The 12353-nt window shown below is 42.6% G+C and overlaps 1 protein-coding gene across 1 annotated transcript; it reads right to left on the bottom strand.

The window, feature by feature from the left end:
- Positions 1–4918: 4918 nt before the first annotated feature.
- Positions 4919–7017, bottom strand: LOC133138986 (transcription factor HES-4-B-like). Its single transcript, XM_061258192.1, has 4 exons — positions 6547–7017; positions 6329–6424; positions 6113–6200; positions 4919–5870 (listed from the first exon to the last, which is right to left on the bottom strand). Exons 1-4 carry the CDS (start codon positions 6652–6654, stop codon positions 5290–5292), a joined length of 873 nt encoding a protein of 290 aa, XP_061114176.1. The 5' UTR covers positions 6655–7017; the 3' UTR covers positions 4919–5289.
- Positions 7018–12353: the final 5336 nt, after the last annotated feature.

The raw sequence follows: 12353 nt of genomic DNA, 5'->3' as shown, positions 1-12353 counted from the left end.
AACCACATCGCAACAGTTTCAATTTGTTTTGGATCTGCCTCTAATGTATCGTAGAGATGTCTCCGGTGAGAACACAGTCCACGCCTCTTTGGCGGCACGTGAACCTACCGCAGTAAAGTGGATGATAGATTGTTTGCGCGAAACAATTACATTAACTGTTTTCATATTGTTAGCTTGATTAATATGTCAATTATTAATTGGCCAACAATTTTTGGCCCCGCGTTTTAAAATGAATTAAACCCTGTAGCCTTATCTTTTCGTTCGATTAGCAAACTTATTTTAAAAGGTAGGTGTTTTTTTATTGGCGTGCGAAACATATTCAAATATTTACGATAACATAGCCGAGCTTCAATTCCAACATGTTTAACGAAGAGTAGAAAAATAAAACCTGGAAATAATATTTCCTTGCGTTAAAACATTTCAGGGTTCACAAAAATTTTAGAATCACCGTTGAAAATAAAATAAGAAGAGGCCACTATACTAAGCATTTACGTAATGCATATCATTGTAATTATTTCAGGTCCCTACAGTCCGCCTAAATCTCCGGGAAATTCCTAGAGACTCCCGGATTTAAGCCTAAATGATTTCAGTTTATACCCCTCCCCTCCCCACCCCACCCAGGACTGCTCTCCAAAAATAAAATGAAAAATAACCGATTTTTTATTATTATTTATTTAATTAAGCAGCTAAAAAAAAAAAAAAAAAAAAAAAAAAAAAACTACATTGTGGGAAAAGGCCTGTCCTAAATCGCGGAGACTACCTGCTGAATTTATGAGCGCATCTTAAATGGTTTTTAGTCCTGACTGTATGAAAGATCTAGTGATTAATTATCCGCAAAAGATAAGCATGTGTGATAAAATGCAAGGCTTGAAGAACATAAGTATTTTCTAAATTCTATGGGCTGCAAATCAGCGTTTGTATAACAGCTATTGGCCATCAGTGTTGAGCTTAGCACAAGCGGAGGTTGTGGCTACCTTTTAATGCATTAAGTGTATGCCCTTTTAAGACAAGCGATTTTGGACTATAGGTTAACCCGAACATCGCGTGGATTTTACCCAAATATAGCCTGGCTGCATCCTAGAAGACTTTTCAGCCAAATGTAACTGATCTTTCATCTGAATGCTCAGACAGAATTTCACTGACTTTTAACCCAAAAATGTTCTCAGGAGCAGGGTGTATAAATACTTAAGAGAAACCTTTGACCTGAAAGGGGGGGGGGGGGGGGGGGGGGGGGGGGGGTCTTTGCGCTCACAGAATCTGTGCCACTCGCGCAGCTTAAGCCGAACGCGCCCCGCGTGCTGTGTAACCAGAGACCCGCTGAAAAGTGAAACGCGGGGGAAGCGGGAGAATTATGTCCCGCAGACGAGTGACAAGCGTCTGCGTGCCCTGCTCGGCACCCAGAGATGAGGTCTGACGCGCCCCAACATGACTGCACACACCCCCGCTTCACCTCCGCGTGTCTCCACTCACTCCCTCCCTCCGCTCTGCTTCCACCCACCCACAGGAATACGGGTTTAAATCCTGGGTCTCAACAGGGGGTCAGTGAAGGTACCTTGAAGATCTCTGGCCAGACATGATATACAAATTACTATATTTATATAGATTTGGGAAATACTTCAAAATATAAAACATTTATATATATATATAACCCTTTTTACCTTATTTTGGGGGTCGCTTGTATGCCTTCTGGGTGGGGGTCCCTAGATCAGAAATGGTTGAAAACCCTCCGCTTAGTTGACATGAATAACAGCATGATCTTGGACTAAAAAAATTAAACCAACTTACCGCTATTCTCCATACCCTTACCTTCTCTACAATGAGCTAAAGGGCTAAGATGATCCTAGATCAGAACTCCTGCTCTGGAATTGAGAGACATACACTCAACTGTGAGAAGGTATTTATTAGACTTATTTTTTAGACTTCTACTGCTGTAGCCTATCCACTTAGAGGTATGATGCGTTGTACATTCAGAGATACTCTTCTTCATCCCAGGAAAATAGGAGTGTCTGCAATACTCAAACCACCCTGTCTGCCACCAACACAGTCAAAGTCATTTTTTCCCCATTCTGATGGTTGATGTGAACATTAACTGAAGCTCCTGACCCGTATCTACATGAGTGTATGCATTGCACTGCTGCCACACTGCTGGCTGATTAAATAATTGCATGAATAAGTAGGTGTATTAAAGTAAATATTTACTTTAATATTGTCCCTCCACATCAATGTCAGTTTTCTCTGTAATGGAGGGGCTCACCTGACCGCTTTTAAGTCCAGGATGTTTAAGGTGAAAATGCCCTCGGGTCTCAGCTGTGAATAATTAATATAGCTGGGAATAATTGTTCTCAACCAGCCAGCCCATAACACATAACACTAAAACACCAGAGTTTAATATTGTCACACTGGAGCTATATTGACACTGATCTCCTAACTCATGACAGTTTTTGACAATTTCGCTTCCACATTTTGCAACATCCTCCCGTGCATCCAAGGTTAGCAGAATACAAATAGTAGTGGGGTATAAAATATAAAGAGAATCGCGTCATCTAGTCATTTGCGGATATTATCCCTAGCATTATTTTCGAATGAAGGATCAAGCGAAGTGTTTGTTTAGTTTTGCTACGGTCTATACGCTTCCAATACTCGCTATATGAGAGCATGGTATTATGCCAGATCTATGGAGCTATCTCAAAATTCCGAGAATGGGCTTGGCCAGTGCCTAATGAACTATATATTAATTATTTCGTATGACAACAAATTATTAGCCCTAGTTGTGATTGGATTCATATTATAAATACAGTGCGTTAAATAAATGTATAGATGTGTAATGGCAATAAAGCAAAGCAGATTAGAAAAAAAAAATAGATTAGTAGATTAGATATAGCAACATGCTTAAGTGAAACAGGATTTACAACCGCATCGTTCCTCTTTCGGATTACCCCGTAAAGAGGCGCCACTAGCAGCAATGTACGCATTGCATATACAATTTCAGGGAACGTGGAGAGTACGGGCAGCGCAGTATAATTCTGTGGCGGGTGGGTGTGGGCGCATGTTTAATCCAGGAAAAGGCTCCTGCAATTACTGCAGACTCACTCGGTCTCAGATCCCGGCGGCCGCGCGCGTGCGCCGCCTCACCTCCAGAGAGCGGCGGTGCGGCCAAAGCGCGACCCGGACTGCCAGCGGGGATTTAATGATTGGCTCCCTGCCCGGCCGCGAGCAGTCTAGTTCGCTCGGTTCTCACGACCTCAGCACCGCACAGGCATCTCTGAACTATTAACTCAGACACGCAGGCACGGGGAACAGCCGCAAAGCCCCACACACTGCCAACTAGCGTTCCAGTTACGCATACGTGCAAATACAGGCTTTTATACATTGTTGGCTCGCAGTTCCTACGAAAGATTCAGAGTTCAGTTCAGACGTGACAATACAAATGAACACTCTTGTTTAACCTTCTGCTTCAATTAACTTTAGCAACGTGTATTTATCATCTTAAGAACTGAAGAATCAAGCATTTTGAGTCGTGGAATTTATTTGAACTCCAATGTGAGATCTAGCATCAATAATATCTGAAGTCAATGTAAAAATACAATGAAGGCCTATACGCCTACTATTAAGACACAGCGGGTTTTCCCCCACTTGAAATCCAATTTACAAAATAGGCCAATCTAAAAAGAGACTGCTATATCGGCGAATGGCTTATATTGATGAATACTGCAAGGTATGCTAAGCGATTGGGTATTTCAAACCCGTCCATGACGGAATGCTTCCAAACATTAGACATGTGCTACTTGATTATTGGAACCCTGCTCGTTTTAAAGCTATTTCATGTATCGTAAATTTACAGCTGTAAGCACTGTGAAATGCGTCCAGTTCTGGGGATACCACCCCCGAGGCCCGGACCCTAGTCTACATGGAAAGTCAGGCTCACATCCGACCACAGGGAAAAGGGCGAAAGTAAAGTTGATGAGATGGACGAATGGAGAGGCTGTACCTGCTGAATGCGTGTGTGTGTTAACAATAAACAATTACTTTAGGCAAGATGCTTTCGATAACTCATGTCCTTTATTTTCTGGGTGTTATATTCTTTAATCAATTGAAGAATTCCGAGTAAAGGCAGAAAACAGCTGCTAAAACGCGCGAAAATGCGCCCTATTCATATAGGAGAGGCACCCTCCCGCGCATTCAGGTATGCCTAGTGGAACTGAGCAATTGAGGCACAAAAGGAAGCGAAGATCCTTCCATATTCTCCTTTCAGCGAGGCAATCTGTTAGTGACATTAACCCCAAAGCGAATTTCCCAGGCCCATGAATAGGGCTTAAGACTTCTTAAAGATCCCGCTGCATACAGGATGGGACCCCTTTTCAATATTTTAATTACCTTTTTGCAAAAGGAAGAAAAAAAAATATTCTCCCGCCTTTGTCACTGAAGTCTATTATTATTCGTGAAAAGACATCTGAATTTCCCGCCAATAAGCGATGAAATGCTGCTCTATTTTTCGCAAGACTGGCTATTTATTTGCTTTCTGTACCCTGTAGCCGGCTGGCAATACATGCAAAAAAGGCTTTACGCTATTTACTTCAGTTTGAATGGAATGTTGTGAAATACCACACATAACTATTATAGGAGGCATTACATTTAGAGTTGTAATCACATGATTGATAATTGCGTTTTGTCCAGTATTACATTAGCTATGGCACGAATTAAAATGCAATGAAATTTTCCCATTGGCATCAATTTCATTTTAAGACTAAAAAGAAAATACAAAGGAATATCAAAATGCCAAGATTTACACTCCACTTTGATCAGACAGGTTAAATAAAAAAGACTGTCACAAATTATTTTCAATGTACATAAAATCACGTAAACACAATGGTTCGTTCGTTATTGCCAGATTGAATGCAGAAAAAGAAACAGTCGTGTATTTCATATCTTTGATTTCTTTATTCCAAACTCCCCACTTGGGAGACTTCATGTAAAACTAACAATGTAAAACAGCTTTGGCATGGAACAATCATTGACAAGTTTATATAAAAAAAGAACAAAATCTTCTCAGAAAAAAAAGAACTTCAGTATAAACATTTTTAATTTTCCAAAAACAATGAATACCATATTTATCACTAAGATCCCAAATTTTGGAATTAGCCAATAAATTAAAACAAAAACTTCAAACATAGGTCTAGTCCATCAGAAGAGAAACGCTGTTCCTTTAAACGGAACGTTTTAGTTGATTTTCCATTTTAATGAAAAAGTTAAGTGTCGTTTTGTTAAGTCTGTAATTTCTCCCCGGTTAGTCTACCAAGGTCGCCAGACAGACTCGCTGCTCTCTGAGCCAGCACTGACACTCATCGGGCTGACGGCCTGGGAAACGCCGGGAAACGAAGTCATGCCCTGGACTGGAGAGGTCATTGCGGGCGCAGAGCTGGCATGGACAGGGCTGGCGTTGACGGTGACTGGCACACTCGCGTTTGCGTAGAGGGGGATGACGGGGGTAGTAGCAGAAGCGAAGGCCGGGTTGGGGATGAGGAAGGCGAACTGTCCGTCTGTGGCGGGCACCAGCTGGAATCCCCCGTAGACCTTCGGCGAGACCGCCTCGGCGGGACTCAGTTTGCAAGGCATGGAGACGCCATTAATGGGCAAGGTCGAAGGTAACTGGACGTGCAGCGGCTGCGCGAGCTGAGCCTGTTGCGCAGGGGTCGGCTGTGGGTAGTTCATGGCGATCATCTGCCCCAAGCAGCCCGACAGGTGCGTAAGAAGGCGGGTCCTGACCTCCGTGTTCACCCCTTCACAACTGGACAAGAACCGGGTCACCTCATTCATGCACTCGTTGTATCCTGCGCGGTATTTACTGAGCACCGCAGTGTCAGCTGTCAGCGCTGTTGAAGCAAAGGGAGATAATTAATGAATGCCATTTAAAGCAAAGAAGGCTTACAGGGAAAAATAAAATATACTCAGTGACGTAGTGTGTTTAAATGGTTAATTTAAACATATAGGCCTATTAATGAATTGCAATTGGATGTGAAATATTTACACGGTGAAACTGCCCTGAAACTAAGGGGCAGGCGATTAAAGGATCATAATCCGACAAAAGTGCATGCTGATGAGGTAAAACACCCACCAGTCATCTGCACGCGCTGGAGATTCCGCAGGTGTTTCACTGTCATCTCCAAAATATCAGCTTTCTCCAATTTCGAGTGTCTGGAACTCTGTAGAGACAAGAAACCAAATCACATAAATATGCGGCACTATGTTGTCAGCCATTCTCCAAAATATCTAAGCAGTTTGATGTTTATTAAATTAGCCCGAGTCATCATTTCAGAGAGGAGTCACTTACGTCTTTTTTAAGTGCGTCTAGGATAAGCGTTTTGAGTTGCCCAAGACTTTCGTTGATCCTCGCTCGCCGACGTTTTTCCATGATGGGTTTGGAAGACTGCAAATAATGATAGAAAATATCCGAGTTAGACACCCGAGAATAACACAGAGAAGTGATTTGTTTATTAAAATAAGCAAGGTTAACTCATTCTGAAAAGCTAAGAAAAAAATAATAGTTACCTTTCTGTGCTCACTGGCATTTTTTGGTTTGTCTGGAGTGTGAGTTCCACAAGCAGGGGCACCTGCTATTGGGGATGCCGTAGGTTTCTCCATGGTGTCTGCTGGCATCGTTACTATATTATTTCCAAAAATAATACAGGTAAAAAGTAATATCCTTTTGGGGGTGTCGTGGAAAAAAAACGGTTGCGAGGTCGGATATTCCCTATGCTTTAGAACATTGAAAACGAGGAGAATGTTAGGCTGCGACCCAATGACGACAGCAGAAGATAGAGGTCGGTTTGATCAGCTAAATCGCTATGCGCTCTGATCTGTCATGTGTACACGAGTGTGCGTAAGGCTATACCACGTCTAGCAAGTCTGAACTCATGTAGCCACACGCCGGTGGTATTTATAGCTGGCTTGCGAGCTGCGAGTTCGTGTGAAACCTTCTCTGCATTCTTTCCCACACTCGCTGCAGCCAATAGGCGTGCGGACTCACCCATTGGGCGCGGGGCAGACTGCTGATTGGACAACACCCCCGCGGGCTGTCAGTCACGCGCTGCTCAATCAGCCCTGGAGGGACAAACAACAAAGCGGCGAGCGCGCGGTCGGGCTGGCTGTGAAGCGATAAGGGGAATTGGGGGAATGCGTTGGCTGTGCTACCAATTCCTTTCCATATTTCAAGGAAGAATTTACACTTTTAGCGTCAGTACATAACTGTCCCCAGGACATATTAGTACATTTTTGATTACTGCATACATAATGATGATGACTATTATTATTATTATTATTATTATTATTATTATTATTATGACCGCCATTAAAAACATTGTAATAGATGTTGTTGTAATTATGATTATGATTATGATTATTATTATTATTATTATTATTATTATTATTATTAGGCTATTAATATGAGGCCTGCATTTTCCACTTTGATTTTATATGAATACATTCTCCAATAAAAGAAAGGCTACATAGACTCAACTAATTATCATTAAATAAATAGTTATCAAACGGATGATGTAAATGGAAATGTATTTACTTACAAATGTTTATTTGCATACGGTAGGCCTATATTCATTTTGTAAACTTAACTTCTAACTTCAATCGTTTAAACCAGCACGTCCTAATCTGCGCACAGCTGTTTCGGCACGCGAGGCGGTTTGCAGCAGCACGCAGAGAAACCGAAGGCAGCAGGCTGCTTTATGCTAATACATCTCCTTCGCTTCTGATTGGCTGGGCGAATGTCCTCCTGTCAATCATTCCAACGAGAGCGGGAGCCGTGGAAGGGTGCGAGCCCGGCGACATCTGTCCGCGTGCCAGCCGCCCGTGTGCGCCTGCTCGGTGCGCTCCTCCTCCCCGGAGCACGTGCCGAAGCAGTGTTCAGCGACTGCAGGCAAGAGCGACTCAGCGACCGCTTCTTTCAGGGAGAATCCACGCCTTTCCGGGCGCTATGAGGCTGAGAAAACCACTCCTCCCGATCGGAGCGCCGAGCTGATCTCACTCTGTTATATCCATGTTATTCGAACTCATATAAGCAGAGCCGGTTAAGTAACATTTTCTGGAGGAAGCAACTAAACAAACAGTTAATAAAAATGATCAATGCGGCAATGAGACGTAGCTTATTTGTTTTTAGCCTATTGACTCGGGACGCGAAATGGACAACATTTGAGAATATGAATGAAAATATTGTGCCACTAAAAAGTATACTGAAGGAGAAACAAACTTACTAAATATCCAAAAATCATATGACTGTGACTTAACGTCGACTGTTAAACGATTGTAAAAATAGCCTTTAGGTTTAGTTTTTTTAGAATTTCAGTGGCTAATGGAGATTTAATTATTAATTATTACGTTAATACAGTTACTTTAGAGTTAGAATTGTCTAACTTCATAAAATGTATATTTTGCATCACCTCACCTCGCCTAGTAGGATACTCTGACAAACTATATTACAATGAACTTTCAGCGGAAAATGTTGTATTGTGGCCTGCGAGGACTAACGACAGAGGACGCTGACTAATTTTACGAGATAAGGGGTTTTGAAGTGAACGAGCGCCATCGAGTGGTTATTTCAAATAAGATTCCCTCACCCAGTTAAAGTTCGCTGTCTTGGAACAAATACAACTCCTCCTTATAATTTCGCCCGCCAGGTGACGCAATATAGCCTAGTTTGTATTTATGTTTTACAACATGCCCTATGTATGCCACACGCCGGGGAAAACAAATCTAAAGGAAAAAAACCAAAGGGCAACGAGGACTAGAATCTAACAGGGTGTTGTAATAGTCCTATAGATATAACATGACATTATGCTGCCATGCAAAATGCATAAATTGTCTCAGCATAGTTAGTCTACCTATTCCCGAAAGCGAAGAACGAGGCTATCGCGTGTAGGCTAAACATTTTTTTCTCGCATCACTTCAAACAGAAATTGTTCGAATAATTGATGTGGTTACTTTATATACGCAATTCTAACTCTCCTGTCTTCTACGGGTTTCATCCGTTGTGCACACCCCTGTAGCCACCATCCCCAGATCTACATGGCCACACGCTGGGATCCTCTCTGGATGCCCTGGGCTGTTGTATGTACAGACACTTTATCGTTATACTATATAGGTTTATTCTATTTTGCATATTATTCTTTCGTATACTCCGTTCCTCTAATCTAATTTTATTTTACTGGTTGTATTTGATATGTATTTGATATATTTGGGGTGACATCGGCTCAGGAGGTAAGAGCTGTCGTCTGGCAGTCAAAGAGTTGCCAGTTCAGTCCAGCCCCGAGCAAGACAAAGATACCTAACCCCCAAATGCTCCTGACAAGCTTAATGAGTGAATGAGAAACATAGATAAAAGCGCTATATAAATGCCAACCATTTATCATTGACCATGTAAATGCCACATTTTCTTTTTTTTTCTTTTTTTAACAATCGGTAACATCCTTTTGTCCAATCTGTAGTCACACAGAGATCCAAAGCACGCACCCGGAGTCAAAGACTCTGCCTCTTCCAGTAGTTTCAGCCAATGGCGCGTGCTTCACGGCATATACACTGCATACCCGCAAATAGGGGCATATCCTGGACAGGCCTGGGCATATTTCAGATTACTGCTCCTCAGGGTATGTAATGTAAGTATATAAAAGGCAGGGAAAGAGATGTAGGCGCACGTTTTTGGAAGCGTGTCTTGTTGCTATGGCAGAGGCTATTAGCTTAAACCGCAAATAGAAACCGTTTTTAAAAACCAGCATATCGCCGCAGAAGTTTTAAGTACTATATGCAAGAATGTAAAAGTTCATAGTACTGGGTAGAAGAAAGGGATTTTGAGGAAAGGCACCAAACTATTGTTGCTGTGCAGAGGGCTGCGCAGAGGAGAAAATCAGGCACTGGTGAAAAGCCAGTTAGATTTGAAGGAAAACTGAAGGGGCAGCCTGTAGCGTAGTGGTTAAGGTAAATGACTGGGACATGCAAGGTCGGTGGTTCCCGGTGTAGCCACAATAAGATCCGCACAGCCGTTGGGCCCTTGAGCAAGGCCCTTAACCCTGCATTGCTCCAGGGGAGGATTGTCTCCTGCTTAGTCTAATCAACTGTACGTTGCTCTGGATAAGAACGTCTGCCAAATGCCAACAATGTAATGTAATATCGATGTGTTCAATCTTACATAATATTCATTTTGGAGTAAGTTTGAGCTCTGTTGAAAGTGACAAGCTTCTCCATTATAGTTAGATAAACAGTAATAAGTTATGAGTGAGTATCGAATCAGGAGCATAGCCTAGGCTCTAAGTTTCAGCCCTGGATGCAGGAGTGCTGATACTGAACCCGGAGTGTTGGGTCCCTGGCAGGTATACATCTCAAGCCCTCTGACAGTGTAGCCACAGGCTGCAACAAGTCTTCACACCTTCCGGTAACTGGAGGGATTAGTAGGGAACCACGCCTTTAAATCTCATCGGTCGAGGCCTTTGCAAGTGGTCGCTATACCTTGGAGTGCCGGGCCCGACATCGCAGGGCCGCTGGGTGCCACAGCAGATGCAAGCCTCCACCCCTTTGATAGTGCACTGAAACAAGGTTGGAGACTGTCTGGAATCTGCTACATGTGGGACCCATGTCAAGACCTGAGGCTCGTGCTAAGTATCATCTCACAGTCTTTCTGAGGTGCTGGAAACTGGGTCCTCGGGGCTGTGCCCCCTGTAACAGAAAGAGTTGCATAGCGTAATTAAATGAACAGGCTATATAGCTTATTAAACATTTGAAATAGGCATGTGTAGGATTAAATCTAGCAAATGTCCTATAAGAAATGCAAGATAGGCATTGCCCTCCTAGGAATACATAATTAATAAAAGGATAATATCCCTAATTGAATAATTTGTCCTATAATTAAATAATTGCACAAGTGTGAAAGCAGAGGACTCAGATTAGTATTAGTGTGTAATATAATGTATACTGTATATACATGCCTGTGCATGCCATTTAGAAACTGTTGGATTCCACTAACATACTTACTTGGGTGCCAGTTAGATTAACTGAGGCATGTGTAATGCATAGATCTAATTCTATTTTTGTGTAGGCTTTCCCACTAACATAAAATATACATATTAGAATATTTCTTAGACCACAGATAAACCAGTCAGTGCCATAAAATGAACCCCTGAAGTTTTCAGAATAAAGCAGAAGTCAGAGTCGTACTAGTGTCTTTTTAACTTTATGTATTGGGGGATCGACATATCCCGGACAGGCTTGGGAATGTAGAAACCATTTCCTGATTACTGCCCCTCAGGTTATGTAATGTAATTAATATCAAAGGCAGGGAAAGGGATAAATGTAGGCACGCATGTTTTTGGAACTGCGTTGCGTTGCTATGGCAGAGGCTATTAGCTTAATAAACAGCAACTAGGCTACAATAGAAAGATAGATAAGAGTCTCAAGCCCATTGCTCAGATTCTACGCACATCTACAACACTTACACTTACATTACACATAAACCACACACACTTACCCACACACAGATACATCCAGCCCAACCTGCATTTACAGATATACACTTACATTACACATAAACCACACACACTTACCCACACACAGATACATCCAGCCCAACCTGCATTTACAGATATACACTTACATTACACATAAACCACACACACTTACCCACACACACATATACAGCACAACCTGCATTTACAGATATACACTTACGTTACACATAAACCACACACACTTACCCACACACAGATACATCCAGCCCAACCTGCATTTCCAGATACACACTTACATTACACATAAACCACACACACATATACAGCACAACCTGCATTTACAAATATACACTTACTGTACGCAAGGCGGCACGGATGGTGCTGGGTAGCACTGCCACCTCACAGCAAGGAGGTCCTGGGTTCGAATCCCTGTCGGCCGGGGCCTCTCTGTGTGGAGTTTGCATGTTCCCCCCGTGTCTGCGTGGGTTTCCTCCGTGTACTCCAGTTTCCTCCCACAGTCCAAAGACATGCAGGTTAGGCTGATTGGAGAGTCTGAATTGCCCGTAGGCATGAGTGTGTGAGTGAATGGTGTGCGATGGACTGGCGATCTGTCCAGGGTCTATTCCTGCCTTTCGCCCAATGTATGCTGGGATAGGCTCCAGCCCCCCTGCGGCCTTGTTCAGGATAAGCGGGTTAAGATAATGGATGGATGGATGGATGGCACTCACTGTACACATAAACCACACACGCTTAGACACACAGATACATACAGCACAACCTGAATTTATGGATATATACTCACTGAGCACTTTATTTGGAAAATGTACACCTACTTAATGCAATTATCTAATTAGC

Source organism: Conger conger, chromosome 10, assembly GCF_963514075.1.
Source record: "Conger conger chromosome 10, fConCon1.1, whole genome shotgun sequence".
Classification (NCBI taxonomy): Eukaryota; Metazoa; Chordata; class Actinopteri; order Anguilliformes; family Congridae; genus Conger; species Conger conger.
This window is presented reverse-complemented; position numbering and strand designations above follow the sequence as displayed.

Coding starts and splice junctions, on each gene's coding strand:
- LOC133138986 (XM_061258192.1), bottom strand. CDS start 6,654: ATGCCAGCAGACACCATGGAGAAACCTACGGCATCCCCAATAGCAGGT. Junction 6,201..6,328: donor TAGACGCACTTAAAAAAGAC/GTAAGTGACTCC, acceptor TTGTCTCTACAG/AGTTCCAGACACTCGAAATT. Junction 5,871..6,112: donor CCAGCGCGTGCAGATGACTG/GTGGGTGTTTTA, acceptor TTGCTTCAACAG/CGCTGACAGCTGACACTGCG.